The 14916-nt window shown below is 36.6% G+C and overlaps 1 protein-coding gene across 1 annotated transcript in view; it reads left to right on the forward strand.

Annotated features, from left to right (window-relative positions):
- The window catches only part of PIK3C2A (phosphatidylinositol-4-phosphate 3-kinase catalytic subunit type 2 alpha), an 86898-nt gene that overhangs the window by 56498 nt on the left and 15484 nt on the right, over nucleotides 1-14916 (forward strand). Inside the window, exons 9-14 of the mRNA XM_081799240.1 lie at nucleotides 58-121; nucleotides 5753-5896; nucleotides 7052-7100; nucleotides 7181-7391; nucleotides 9101-9223; nucleotides 10551-10718. Of these exons, the coding sequence (XP_081655366.1) occupies nucleotides 58-121; nucleotides 5753-5896; nucleotides 7052-7100; nucleotides 7181-7391; nucleotides 9101-9223; nucleotides 10551-10718 (759 nt within the window). The remainder of the gene's footprint in view (nucleotides 1-57; nucleotides 122-5752; nucleotides 5897-7051; nucleotides 7101-7180; nucleotides 7392-9100; nucleotides 9224-10550; nucleotides 10719-14916) is intronic.

The raw sequence follows: 14916 nt of genomic DNA on the forward strand, positions 1-14916 counted from the left end.
TAAAACAATCATTTGTGTATAGTACCCTTCAGTCATAATAACTGTTCTTTATTTCAGATACCCTGTTGACGAACTTTTAGATTCTTATCACAACCAAGTGGAACTGGCTCTTCAAATTGAAGTAAGTCTTAATTCACATTTTGGCATGATGACTTAAGGATTCTTGTCTTTTTTCTATCTTAAATATTAGTGTGGTGTTCGAGGAAATATTTTAGAAGGATGATTTAAACTATATTCTTGATGTTGATGTTTGATGACTTTTTTTCTGACCCATCTTGTTAACCAAAATTCTCAATATTGCCTGAGTCAGCACTTCACTTCACTAAAGCTTTATTACTAAGAGGAGCCTTTAGTTCAATTCAAAAAGCATTAACGGATTTACTATATGTTTACTATAGTTTACTATATGCTAGATGCTGGAGTAATGAAAATGAAAGACCTAGTCCCCACTTGCCAAGAACTTAAAACTAGTGATGGATTTAAACCAAATTTCAATATAGTATAGTAAATGTAGTATAGAGGTATACATTGGGTTCTTTGGGACATCAAAGAAGGGCACTTCTTCCAACTTGAGAGTTCATGGAAAGTCTCTAGGAAGGGAGTTTACCTGAGCCAAGTCAACAGTATGGGTTAGCTAGAAGATAGTTGGGAAGGGCATGTGAACAAAAGCACACAGGCGTGATACATATGTGGAAATATATGCACTTCTGTAATAGAACACAGTGTGTGACAGGAAGATTGGGAGAGGACGCTGGAGATACCAGATATAAGTTACCACCTTATAATCCATGTAAGCTTTTACTCTGTCCTCTAGATTAGAGGGCCGATTTTGGAACACAGACACACCCATTAGTTTACATATTTTCTGTGACCGCATTTGTGCTCTAATACTAGAGTTGAGTAGTTGGGACAGATACTGTATATTGTGCAAAACCTGAACAATTTACTATTTGCTATTTTATAGAGAAGGTTTGCTGACCCCTGCTCTAGGCATTTAAGATATTTTTAGCTGAGGTTAGGGGGTGGGATGGGGGTGGGTGACTTGTTTAGTCTTAAGCTTTGAAATCACTCTGGCCATACTGTGGAAGTTAGATTTAGTTCTGGCAGGATTGGTTTCAGGGAGACTACTTAGGAAGGTTTTTTATAGTAGTCCAAGTGAAAGATAATGAGTGGCCAAGGTAAGAAGGAGGGATCTGATTAACAATATTTAGGAGATGAAATTGGTAAGATTTTGTAAGTAATGAGATAGAAGAAATAGTGTAGGATGACTCTCAAATTTCTAGCTACTAATGCATTCTTGTCAGCATATAGACATATTTATTCAATAAATATTTGCTGAATATCTCTTCATTGTGAGGCCTGTTGTAGGTGCTGAGGATATGTCAGTGAGCAAATGAAACTGTAATCCCAGCTCTTAGTTAACACTCCAGTTGGATGAGACAGACAATAAAACTAGCAAAACATATGCTACATCAGATAGTAAGCACTACAGAGAAAAATAAAGGAGGGTAATGTTGCAGTTTCAACATTTTATTCAGAGAAGACCTCATTGAGAAGATGAATTTGAGCAAAGAACTGGAGGAGAGAAAGAAGCTATCTGGTTATCTAGGGGAGGAGGAGGGTGCCTGGTATATATAAGGTCTGTCTTTCTAGCTAGACTAGAGTGAAGAAGCAGGGAGAGAATGGAAACAAATCAATTAGGAAGATGTTTTGCTAGCTGCAGAGGGTGGGTGGGGGAAAGAGGGGTGGGAGAGGGAGAAACCAAGAGAGGAGCAGATTTGGGTGAAAGATATGGAACTTAATTTTGGACTTTATCTTTGTGATGACTTTTATTCACCTTTTTTTTTTTTTTTAAGATTTTATTTATTTATTCATAAGAGACAGAGAGAGAGAGAGAGAGGCAGAGGGAGAAGCAGGCTCCCCACCGAGCAGGGAGCCCGATGCGGGACTCGATCCCAGGACCCTGGAATCATGACCTGAGCCGAAGGCAGACACTTAACCATCTGAGCCACCCAGGCACCCGACTTTTATTCACCTTAATAGCAATGTTAAGTAGGCAGAACCAGATGCAGGGCTTGATCTCACAACCCTGAGATCATGACCTGCGCTGAAGTCAATAGTCAGATGAAGTCAGGAGTTGGACTTAACCGGACTTAGCTGACTGAGCCACCCAGGCGCCTCTTTGTTCCCTTTACTTTTAATGCTCTTCCCCCAGATATTTGCATGGCTTACCCTTCAGTTTATTAAGGTCTACACTCAAATGTCTTATCACAGATGTCTTCATGACCATCTTATCTGAAATAGTGACTAAAAAATAAATTTTTTAAAATAGTGACTATCATTTATTACCCACATTTTTTATAGCTTTATTGTGGTATAATTTATATACCATAAAATGTACCCATTGGATGTATATAAATCAGTGATTTCTTTTAGTAAATGCATAGATTTGTATAATTATCCCCACAATCCAGTTCTTTAGAACATTTTCATCACTCCCAAAAGTTTCCATTTGCTACTTTGCAGTCATTCCCCATTCCCAGACCCACCCCCAGATAATGCCTGATCTGGTTCCCAGCAGATTTGCCTTTAATGGAGATTTCATGTAAATGGAATCATACCCTATGGAATCTTTTACATCTGATTTTTTTTCACATACCATACTGTCTTTAAGCTCTGTCCATGTTGTATATAAGTTGTAGTGTGTATCCACAATTTGATACTTTTTTTATTTTTATTTTTATTTTTTAAAGATTTTATTTATTTATTTGACAGAGAGAGACGCATTGAGAGAGGAGCACAGGCAGGGGGAGTGGAGGGGGGAGAGGCAGGCTTCCCGCTGAGCGGGGAGCCCGATGCGGGGCTCGATCCCAGGACCCTGGGACCATGACCTGAGCCGAAGGCAGACGCTTAACGACTGAGCCACCCAGGCGCCCCTTGATACTTTTTTTATTGCTAGATAATTCCATTGTATGGATATGCCATATTTTGTTTATCTGGTCACCAAATAATGGACATTTTGACAGTTTACAGTTTTTAGTTATTATGAGTAATCCTGCTATAAACATTCACGTAGAAGTCTTTGTACATTTTAATTAGGTTTTAGGGCAGGTCAGGAAGTTGCAGAAGTTTTGATTCCGACTGGCCTTAATTTTCTAGAGATAAGGTGTTATTTTACTAAAATGAAGTTAGGGTAGCAGCAAAGGTTTTGAGCCAAGGAATAATGGTTTGGCCTCATATTCTAAGAAGAAATGGAAAGAGAACTGACCAAGAACAAGTAAAAGGAATGTTAAGTGGCATGCAGGTTCCTGCTGAAATTAGGGAATGTTGAATCTGTACAGCTCTGAGATTTTCTTTGAAAGTATTCAACTACCTGGTAGAAGAGGCAGAGAATAGAATCTGAGCTCAAAGACTTAGTTTAGTCAGAATGAATGTGTGAGAACAAAGGAGATTGTGATAAGAGTATGATATTGTAGTTAAGATTCTCATAGGGTATAGTTTTGGGGTTGAAGATGCTATGAATTTTCCACATGGACATTTATATAACTGAAGCTTATTATAGGATATAGGGTAGAAAGGTGAGTATAGAACAGGGAAATTTAAAGAGTCATTAATTAGTAAAAGGTAGTTAATTACTATAAAGGGTAAGAAAGGATTCTAAGGCAGGGTTTGGCATATTATGGCTTGCATGCTAAATCTGGCCTATTGCCTATTTTTGTAAATAAAGTTTTATTGGAACACAGCCATGCTCATTGGTTCACATTTTATCTGTATCTGTTTCACACCATAATAGCAGAGTTGAATTGTGACAGAGACTGTATGGCCCAAAAAGCTTAAAATGTTTACTCTCTGTCCTTTAAAAAGTTTGCCAATCATGTTCTGAGGGGTCCAGAAGTAATAGGTGTGGTAAAGCAGCTGTTAACTCTAGGTGGAGGAACAATGGATAGTGAAGGAATTCTAAGGAGTTATGATAGAACCTCCCCTCCAACCTCAGGCTGAAACCCAGCCTTTTCTAAGAAGGTTTGGCTATCACAGGAACACATAGGTTGCTTATAGCAAAGAAACTTGATAGAGTTGTGGGATTGGGAGACCATGGCCTGGGGGCGCAGCTGAAGCTGGTCTTTGAGGATCACTGGGATCTGAAGCTGAAGTAAAAAATGGAGGACTAGAACCTTGATGAGAAGTGTCTTCATGCTGCTGTTGCGTGAGTGTCTCTTCGGTGCCCTCTATTGACAAAACCTAACATTGTGTCAGCTGGCAAAGGAGAAATGTTTATAGGTCTAGCTTCAGTATCACAAAGTGGAGCAAAGAAGGGTGGATTTGGAATTGATAGACAATAAATTGATAACTGGCATGTAAAAAATGATGGGGACCTGAGCCTCAAAATTGGAAAGATTTTTGCATGAAGGTATAGGAGTAAAAGTAAACAGAAATATAAGTTATGTAAGCAAAAATGGGGAGCTAGAAAATAGACTATTAGGCCCTGAGGACTGGAGGGTAATTGGGTGTTTGAGAAAATGAGGTAGTTTCATTTAAGCATGAAGGTACAGGGAGCATTTAGATTATGGTTGCCAAGCCTTAAGGGTGGAAAAGTTTAAATTTTTAAGGGATGGTACAGTACTAAGTTTCAGCCCATTCTAACAGTACTTGGCATATAAATTTGGCTTAAATGTTTGATGAATTCATTATGTAAGAATTTTTTTTTTTTTTTTAAGATTTTATTTATTTATGTGACAGAGAGAGACACAGCGAGAGAGGGAACACAACCAGGGGGAGTGGGAGAGGGAGAAGCAGGCTTCGCGCTGAGCTGGGAGCCTGATGCGGGGCTCGATCCCAGGACCCTGGGATCATGACCTGAGCTGAAGGCAGACGCTTAACGGCTGAGCCACCCAGGCGCCCCTGTAAGAATGTTTCTTAATGAGACATATACTTTAAAATGATGATGGAGGAATGGGGAGGGAGTTTTAAATATTCTCATCAGGTAAATGATTTTATAATATATTTGTACATGTATATTTTTGAAACATGGTGAAATCAACTGTGGTTGAATACTATGGAGGAATTGTCCTCAAGGAAGTTTTTTCATCAGACAAGACTTAAAAAGTGATGGTTATACAGATGTAAACGATGCTTAAAAGTTGATTACGTCTCATAACTGTTGCCCATTGTTATTAATATGTGGCCAACCTCTGAAGAGCTTGGTTTTTTTTTTTGTTTTTTTTTTTGAGACAGAACGAGAGAGAGAGAGAGAGAGAGAGAGAGAGAGAGAGAGAGAGAGCACATGAGAGGGGGGAGGGTCAGAGGGAGAAGCAGGTTCCTTGCTGAGCAGGGAGCCCGATGCGGGACTCGATCCAGGGACTCCAGGATCATGACCTGAGCCGAAGGCAGTCGCTTAACCAACTGAGCCACCCAGGTGCCCCAAGAACTTGGTTTTTGATACCAAATTTTTGGCAGGCAGGATTGGTGTTTTTAATGTGGAACTTAATCTCAAATGAGAGGAAAAAATAACTCCAGTTTTTTTTAATGACTTAGTAATTTGTTAATAATTTATTATTCTAATATGAAATTAATGGCATTTGTGTATGAATAATTGTCTCAGGCAAAGTGAAAAATCAGACCCGATTTTTCCTATTCAGAATAAAATAGATAATTGAAAAGGTTATTTCTTATTCATTGCAAAAGAGGAAAGGATATCCGTTCTTAAGCACATCTAAAATGTCTAATTTCTGACTTCTACTTTTTATTTTTAAAGAACCAGCACCGAGCGGTAGATCAAGTAATTAAAGCTGTAAGAAAAATCTGTAGCGCTTTAGATGGTGTAGAGACTCTTGCCATTACAGAATCAGTAAAGAAGCTAAAGAGAGCAGTTAATCTTCCGAGGAGTAAAAGTGCTGATGTGAGTATTCTTTTAGTAATTAGCATTTTGTTAAATGAAAATATGTATTTCAGTGAGTATCACTTAAACTGGGAGATTTTTGCTTCTTCCAGACAAAGTGTTATTATTTTAACCTTGGCTTTCACTTTTGAGTTGATTTGGTCACTTGGTAAAGTTGGGAACTCCTAAGAAGAAATGGGCTGCTTTGGAAGAGCTTGTGAGGGTTGATACTGAATACATGGATGTCAAACTGTGAACCTTTTATGTGTGGAGGAGGAATTGTGGCATAAGAAAGTTGGTTGGAGGGTTCAAGGTGGATACTGAGCTTCAGAACCTGGGTGGTAATAGTTACCACTTGTCCTTCTGGATGGAAACGTCCATGACTGTCCATGGGAGAAGTTCTGCCTTGGCGATTCCTCTTCCTCTTGAAAATACCCAGAAGTCTCACTAATAGTGACTTATTACCTCAGAAACAACCAGATTGGGCGTCCTTTCTTGATATCATACTGTTGCTTTTAGTAAAAAGCTCTCCCTATGGTATTTCCATGGGGATTTAAGTACCTCTGTTCATAGGGTTGTTCATAGCTCTGATGAAAGGATGAGAGAAGGTATATTACAAGACAATAAATTTAAAGGAAGGAAAAGTTATATTGATGGTATGCCTTTCAACAGATATCTAAGAGATAGGCTCTCTGTGAGAATGAATGGATAAAGCTATCTATATGGTATATAGAAATTTGGGTCTCTTCTCTTTTTTCTTTTTTTTTTCTAAGAGAGGGAGAGAGAGGCAGGGGTTAAGCTGGACGCTTAACCGACTGAGCCACCCAGGCGCCCCAAAGATATTATACTAATAGTAAAGCAACTATTACTAAGAATATAAACTATCATATTAGTGTATTTATCACTTTTGGGTTTCAAATCTTAATTACTAGACTGATTTAATGAGGCAGATTTTGTTGAGTTTCTATATTGTGCACTAATTTTAGTTATTCTGGTTTTCTTGATAACTAAAAACCATCTTTATTTGGTTTGGGATTTTCACTTTCTTCTTGCATTTTTGTTTTGTTTTATTCTACAGAAATTTTTGGGAGGTTTCCTTATATAGCATTTAATTTTTACCTTTAATTTCAGTACATCATGGGCAATTTTCTGACTAATTTGTATGTGTGTATGCAGGTGACTTCACTGTCTGGAGAAGGAGATATTAGTAAGAGTTCATCTAGGGGTATGTCTTTAAGTTCTTTAAATTTTAGCAATAACTGTTGTTTTTTCAGGGAATTATATTAACAATTTCTTTAAATCTAGGATCTCTAAATCCTGAAAATCCTGTTCAAGTAAGCATGGACCAGTTAACTGCAGCAATTTATGATCTTCTCAGACTCCATGCAAATTGTGGTAGGAGTCCTGCAAACTGTGCCCAAAGTAATAGGAACATCAAGGAAGCGTGGACAACAACAGAACAGCTTCAGTTTACAATTTTTGCTGCACATGGAATTTCAAGTAATTGGGTATCAAAGTAAGTAACTGTTTAAACCAGAATATGTACAACTTTACCCAGAAGCTGTTCTAATTCTATAAAATGTCAGCCATCCACTGTTCTCTTAATATTTAAATGGATGATATAAGAATCACCAGATACCTTTGTGGTTTTCATAAAAATTACAGAGATGTTTGAAACTGTTGCAATAAAAAATAACACACTACATGCAAAAAACAGGCAGGAAAATATATGTTTAAACTTATAAAGGCAAATGCTAATTAATATATTAGTCAATTTATGACTTTTTCAGCCTTTCCTTTAGACAGTGTGATGGCACTAGGCTCTAGCACATTTTTTTTCCCTCTTTAATAGTTTACAATTTACTGATTGCTAGGCTTTGAAGTCTACAAGAGTATATTTTTTCTATTGAATTTTTAATATGGGTTTTTCCTTTTTGATTTTTTTGTCAGTGCCACAAAGTTTGCCAACTTCAGTTTATGAAATGACATATAAACTGAAAAGTCTGAATGTTTTTAATGAAATAGTTCCATAATAACTTAATGCTATAAAGTAAAATAAAGACTAGTGAAGAGATACCGAACATAAATTCTGCTTAAATTGAGCTTTAGATTAATATAATAAAATACATAATTACTTGAAAGTGATATATTAACTCATTTAATAAATACTGAATACCATCTTTGGGCAATGTTCCTCATACTAGGGATTCAGCAGTAAACAAGGCAACAAAAAAATCTCTGCCCTCTTGGAACTTGGCTTTAAATGGGTACTACTACTATGTGAAGATATTTGATTCGTTTAAATGTTACAGGGGTAATACCTTCCACATCTTCCATACAGTTTCATATACACACACAAATTTGGGGACACTAATGGAAAACAAATACTTAGTAGAAGACAATACAGAAAACGGCAGTGATAAGATGGAAAGAAAGTAAAATGCTGAAGAAAAGAGGGACAAATAGAATGAGGTTGAAAAGTAGTCAAGTAGTTAGCTAGAGGTGTTTTGTGAACCAGTGAGATCAGATTTAAAATATATTTCGAATGATTAATACATTGTATATAGGAACAAAATGGTTAATGTGTAAGCCTAGCAGTAAGTTCGAATCCAGGAGAACACAGTTTTATTGAACCTAAGGCTCCTAGCCTGCAAGATTGCCTGACGGTATCTAACGAGCTCTGTACTTGTGGCAATTAGGGGCTAAATCATTGCTGTCTAATGAGAATACAACAGCATGTATTCCATGGATAGAAGCCTCCTAATAGATTAGAAAGACGGGCTCAGTGCAAGTCAGGCCCATGCACCATTAATATGTTTAACTGACTCAGTTACTTAGCAAAGGAAAATACCACCTACAGAAGATAATGTTTGTACTTTTTCTTCTAAGAATTTACCTAGAAATAAATAATTATTTAGTGCCATTCAGCTAAAATCTAAAGCTAGTAACTAAGTGAGCACAAAATTGTGATAAGGTTTCTAGCATGGCCCCCTTAGACTGGCACCTGGGGATATATGTTTCCTTCTGTACTCCTTCTGCTGTACTTTTTTTTATTTTTGTAGAATTTGCAATAGTTCAATTTCAGATGCTTTCCAAAAATTCAAATGAATGGTGACCAAATAATTTCAGATAATAGTCACTTTTAGAGAAGAATGGCTAATGAAATGCATTTGTATTAGTTAACAAATTTGTATTATCCAATTAAAAAAATCTTTCTTTTCTCAGTTATGAAAAATACTACTTGATATGTTCCCTGTCTCACAATGGAAAGGATCTTTTTAAACCTATTCAATCAAAGAAGGTTGGCACTTATAAGAATTTCTTCTATCTTATTAAATGGGATGAACTGTAAGTGAAAGTTTTGGCTTTTTATTTTTTTCAGTATGCCTGCTTTACTTTTTTCCATGTATGCATCCTAGTTTTCGTTTTTATCACAGTTTCCATTAAAATCCACTAAATTCTTACATCTTAAGGTCTCTTCTAGATACTCTATAGAAGAGACAAATTCTCATTTAAAAATCTGAAATACTGTTTTGAAAAATTACATATTGTTAAAATTACAGAACATGCCATTAATTATTCTTAGACTTTGTCAAGTTAAAACTGTAAATTTACATATAATTATACATACAAACCATAGAAATACGGTTTTCATAACATTGCTTAGTTTAGTATTTATTCTGTAATACTGTATATATGAAGCGTAGTTCTTGGTTAACATTAGAAAATTAAATCCATGTACAATATTTTTTGCACTGTTAATATTTTTAAAATACTGTTTTTAAACTAAGGGAATGCTTTCACTATTTAGGTAGGTATGTAATTGCAGAACTTTTTATTCTGCATTTATTAAGTGTTTTCCTATTTTTCTTTTATCTTTTTAAATTACAAAAATAATGCATCTTTGAAAACAATAATACAAAAATATGTATGGGTAAAAAGGGTGTCATTTTATTTCCAACACTTACCGTCTTACGACTCCTCAGAGTGACCACTTTTGACCCAATGTATCCTTTCAGACTTAAAAATAAAATTTAAAAAGATAAACATATATGTCTGCTTGTGTGTATGTGTGTGTATATATATATACACACACATATATATACACACATATATACATATGTATCTGAATCAGAAATACTCATTCATCTAGTTTTTCCTAAAGGAAATAAAAACGACTATTATTTTGCCTAGAAATTGACATTATCAAGTCTTGAGTAAAGGCACTAAGAAATTTCTTTTTTTTTTTTTTTTAAGATTTTATTTATTTATTTGAGAGAGAGAGAATGAGAGACAGAGAGCACGAGAGGGAAGAGGGCAGAGGGAGAAGCAGACCCCCCGCTGAGCAGGGAGCCCGATGTGGGACTCGATCCTGGGACTCCAGGATCATGACCTGAGCCGAAGGCAGTCGCTTAACCAACTGAGCCACCCAGGCGCCCCGGCACTAAGAAATTTCTTAAGAAATATTACATATTTGAAATTTTAATGAAATTTATTTAAGATTTTTTTATAGTACGTATTGGCCAAGTTTGCTACTTAAGTAAAAGTTAGTCGGGATTAAAGATTTTTTTAATAAGTCAAATGAAATACCTAAAATTGTCAGTCTCATTAAATGGTTAAATTTCATATTTGATCTAATTTGTTTTTTTCTATTAATACATTTTTCCCCCCTTAGAATCATTTTTCCCATCCAGATATCACAATTGCCATTAGAATCACTTCTTCACCTTACTCTTTTTGGAATTTTAAATCAGAGCAGTGGAAGTTCCCCTGATTCTAATAAGCAGAGAAAGGGGCCAGAAGCTTTGGGCAAAGTTTCTTTACCTCTTTTTGACTTTAAACGGTAAGTGTTACTGAATTGTGATGGTGAGTTACTGTGGACACATCTGCAACATCAGAATTGGCTAGAGAATGGGGTGGGGAACAATGACATATATGAGATAATTTGCTTCTCAGTTTTTCCAGTGTGATAAAAGGAGGTTATTTCAGAGACACAGATCAGAAGAAATCACAAAGTTATTTTGCTATAGTTTGAACATATCTATCTGGGTGTTTAGAGGATTGTTTGCCACTCACTATTCCAGGAGAAAAGCAGCAGCCAGTTCACTCTCTGTCATTTATGCAAAGTACTATGTTATTGACATAATAGTCATGGTCTTATAAGTTTCCTTAATACCAATAAAACAATTACCATTTTTTCTCTTCTCATACTTTTCCCCATTCTTCTCCAGTTTCAGAGTCTACAACTACACCTTATTTCCTTCTCTTTACCTGACTGATATACCCTTACTGCTGTGGGCCCCTGGCCTTTAATCTCCAAAAGTCTCTCATGTACAAAACCTTATTGATCTTTAGGGGTAAGGAATTCCTTTTGAGCCTTGTGTCTAATAGCCACTGGGGTAGTGTAATCTAACTGGCCTTTCAACTGACTATTTTAATTATGTTTTAAATAGTAGTATGTTCCATGAGACTGTCAAGCGTCTATCTAAATGGAAAAAAAAAAATCAATTGAATAAGCTCCAGATATGTTTCATACAGTACACAGTAACATTTTGCCCAGTGATAGCACATTAGCATATTAAAGTATCTCTAAAGTTCTGCAGTCAAGAAGCCCATTGTGTTTAATAACAGTATTACTATGATGACAAATGCATAGCATTTATGCTATGCTATGTGAAGGAGGGAAATTGTGTTCTCAATTGTGATAAATTAGAGTCTGGGAACAATTATGTGAGAAAATTAAATGTAATTGCATCATTATCATTAATTTTTATAAATAAGTCTGTTCTGGGGCACCTGGGTGGCTCAGTCAGTTAAGCATCTGCCCTCAGCTCAGGTCATGATCCCGGAGTCCCAGGATCGAGTCCCACCTCAGGCCCCCTGCTCAGCGGGGAGTCTGCTGTTCCCTCTCCCTCTACCCCTCCCCCTGCTCCTTCTCTCTCTCTCTCTCTCTCACTCTTCAAATAAATTTTTAAAAATAAGGCAGTTCTGAAAACCTTACTGAAAACCAGGGATCTTTGCTTCATTAAAGAAGTACCATCACTTTTTGCCACTTTTATTGTCTAGTAATAAATGGGTTGTTTTTTGTTTATTTTTTGGGTTGTTTTTTTTTTTTAAGATTTTATTTTTTTAATTTTTTTATTTTTTATTTATTCATGAGAGACAGAGAGAGACAGAGGCAGAGGGAGAAGCAGGCTCCCCGCGGAGCAGGGAGCCCGATGCGGGACTCGATCCCAGGACCCTGGGATCATGACCTGAGCCGAAGGCAGACGCTTAACCGACTGAGCCACCCAGGCGTCCCAATTTTTTGGGTTTTTTTGATGAATGATATAACACTCTTTAAAAATTCAAGAGAGTAAGATGAAGGGCAGTTGACTTTTGTTAGACAAATAGTTTGCATCCAGCACTCTGCTGTTAAAACAGTGAGCAGATGGCATTAAGCTTGAGACTTTGCCAAGTAGTGCAGTTGATCTAGGTAGGTCATGTTAGGTCTTAGCATTCAAAAAATATTCAAAGGGAAGATGGTTAAACATTAATATAAAGTGTTAATGATTTAATTCAGTTAGCTTACTGTAGTATAGTGATCAGAAATCCTGGTCTTGAAATTCTTTTTTTAAATGTATTTATTTATTTGTTTGTTTGTTTGTTTGACAGAGAGAGACACAGCAAGAGAGGGAACACAGGCAGGGGGAGTGGGAGAGGGAGAAGCAGGCTTCCTGCCGAGCAGGGAGCCTGGTGTGGGGCTCGATCTTGAAATTCTTTTAAAAAATAACTTATGTTGGGGTACCTGGGTGGCTCAGTCAGTTAAGTGTCTGTCTGGCTCAGGTCATGATCCCATGGTACTGGGATGGAGCCTCGAGTTGGGCTTCCCTGCATAGCAGGGGATCCTGCTTCTCCCTCTCCCTCTGCTTGTATGCTCTTTCTCTCTCTCTCTTGTGCTCATGCTGTCTCTCAAACAAATAAATAAAATCTTAAAATAAAAATAATTTATGTTTAAGGTGCAACCTGCATACAACCTGATGAAGTCACTCTCAGGGGGAAGCCAAAAAACTTAGAGGCATTTCAGTCAGCCTCAATAACAAATGAGTTCTTAACTCATTTTTAAATAAACAGAGTCAAGCATTTAACCTGCCTTTCCTTTACAGTTGTATTTCAGGCTTACCAAATAATTGATGTGAGAAAGTTAATAGAAAAATTCCAGCTAATAGATTCTCAAGAAATGATAGAGTATCACAATTTTGTAACCCCTCCCGAAATAATAGATTTGGGCAGGGTTCTTCAGTCTTGGCACTACTGATATTTTGGGCCAGATCATTCTTTGCTGTGGGAGACTGTCCTGTGCATTGTAGGATGTTTGGCAGCATCCCTGTCTTCTGCCCACTATTTGCCAATAGTACCCCCTAGTTACCAACCAAAAGTGCCTCCAGACCTTGCTGGGGGCAAAATCACTCTTGGTTGAAAACCATTGATTTAAGCCGTGATTATCAATGCTTGCTTAACACCATTAAGTGATTAACTTTTCTGGAACTTTATAATGGGTAGTTTAGACTGACTGGGCCCAGACAGACTGATTCTCTTAACTTCACAGAAAGAGAGAGAAACCAAACAGTGTGCCTTTTTATTTGATTGATATAATAGGAAGTAGTATACAATTCTACCTTTATTAAGTATTCTTGCCAGATAACTAAACCTGAATCAGATCAAGCCTCTAGATCTAACTACTACTTTATGAAAATGTAGGAGATAAAGGGACATCCTAAATGACACTAGAGGAATGCAATCAGTAAAATCCAGGATATAAGAAAATTCTTAGAACAAAAGACCTGATTTCCTCAACAAATGGTGGGGATAAAAAAGAGAGGAATAATGTAGAGGTAAAAATAAGAGTCAGCAAACTTTTTCTGTAAAGAGGGACCAGATAGTAGTTTAGGCTTTGCAGGTCATAATACAGTTGATGCTTGAACAGCATGGGGGTTAGCAGTGCCTTTCCTCTCCACCCAACCCCCCATGCGGTCAAAAACATGCAAATAACTTTGACTCCCCAAAAACTCAACTACTAGCCTGCTGTTGACCAGAAGCCTTATTGATAACACATAGTTAATTAACATGTATTTTGTATATTAATATGTATTACAGTGTATTCTTATAATAATGTGAGATAGAGAAAAGATGTTATTAAAGTCGTAAAAGAAAATACATTTATAGTAATGTATCAAAAAAACCCTTGTACAAGTGGGCCTGTGCAGTTCAAGGGTGTTATTCAAGGGTTAACTGTAATCTCTCTCACAAATGCAAAAGCAAAGGCAAAAAGCAACAATAATCAATATGTAAATGAGTATGGCTTCCTTCTGATAAAAGTTTATTTACAAAACCAGGTGACAGGCCTCCAGTTAGGCCCTTAAATTAAAATATACTTTGAAAGACGTCAACCAAATGCAATGTTGGAAGTTGCTTGGATCTTTATTTGAACAACCAACTGTAAATAAATTTGTGAGACAATCCAGGAAATTTGAATACTGACTAGATAACTGATGATTTTAAGTAATTATTGTTAATTATTTTAGGAGTGATAATGGTGGTATACTTATTTTAAAATAAAACTGTTTATTGTTTAGAGAGATATAAAAGTATTTACAGATGAAATAATATCAGAATTTGCCTTAAAATCGAGTTGGGGGTGAGGGTGGATCTGAAAAGAATATAATGTGTCGAAGATTTAAAGGCTGTTAACTTTCAAGAGAAAACATTAAGACTAGAGTCTAGTTTTGGAAAGTCTATTTGAATAAAATGAATAAAGTTTTTTTTTTTTTTTTTTAAAGTAAAAGCAGCTCTGACCTAAATTTTTTTTTTTTTAAAGATTTTATTTATTTATTTATTATTTGAGAGAGAGAGGGTGAGAGACAGAGAGCATGAGAGGGGAGAGGATCAGAGGGAGAAGCAGACCCCCCGTTGAGCAGGGAGCCCGATGTGGGACTCGATCCAGGGACTCCAGGATCATGACCTGAGCTGAAGGCAGTCGCTTAACCAACTGAGCCACCCAG

Source organism: Leptonychotes weddellii, chromosome 11, assembly GCF_054177405.1.
Source record: "Leptonychotes weddellii isolate Sample4059 chromosome 11, ASM5417740v2, whole genome shotgun sequence".
NCBI lineage: Eukaryota > Metazoa > Chordata > Mammalia > Carnivora > Phocidae > Leptonychotes > Leptonychotes weddellii.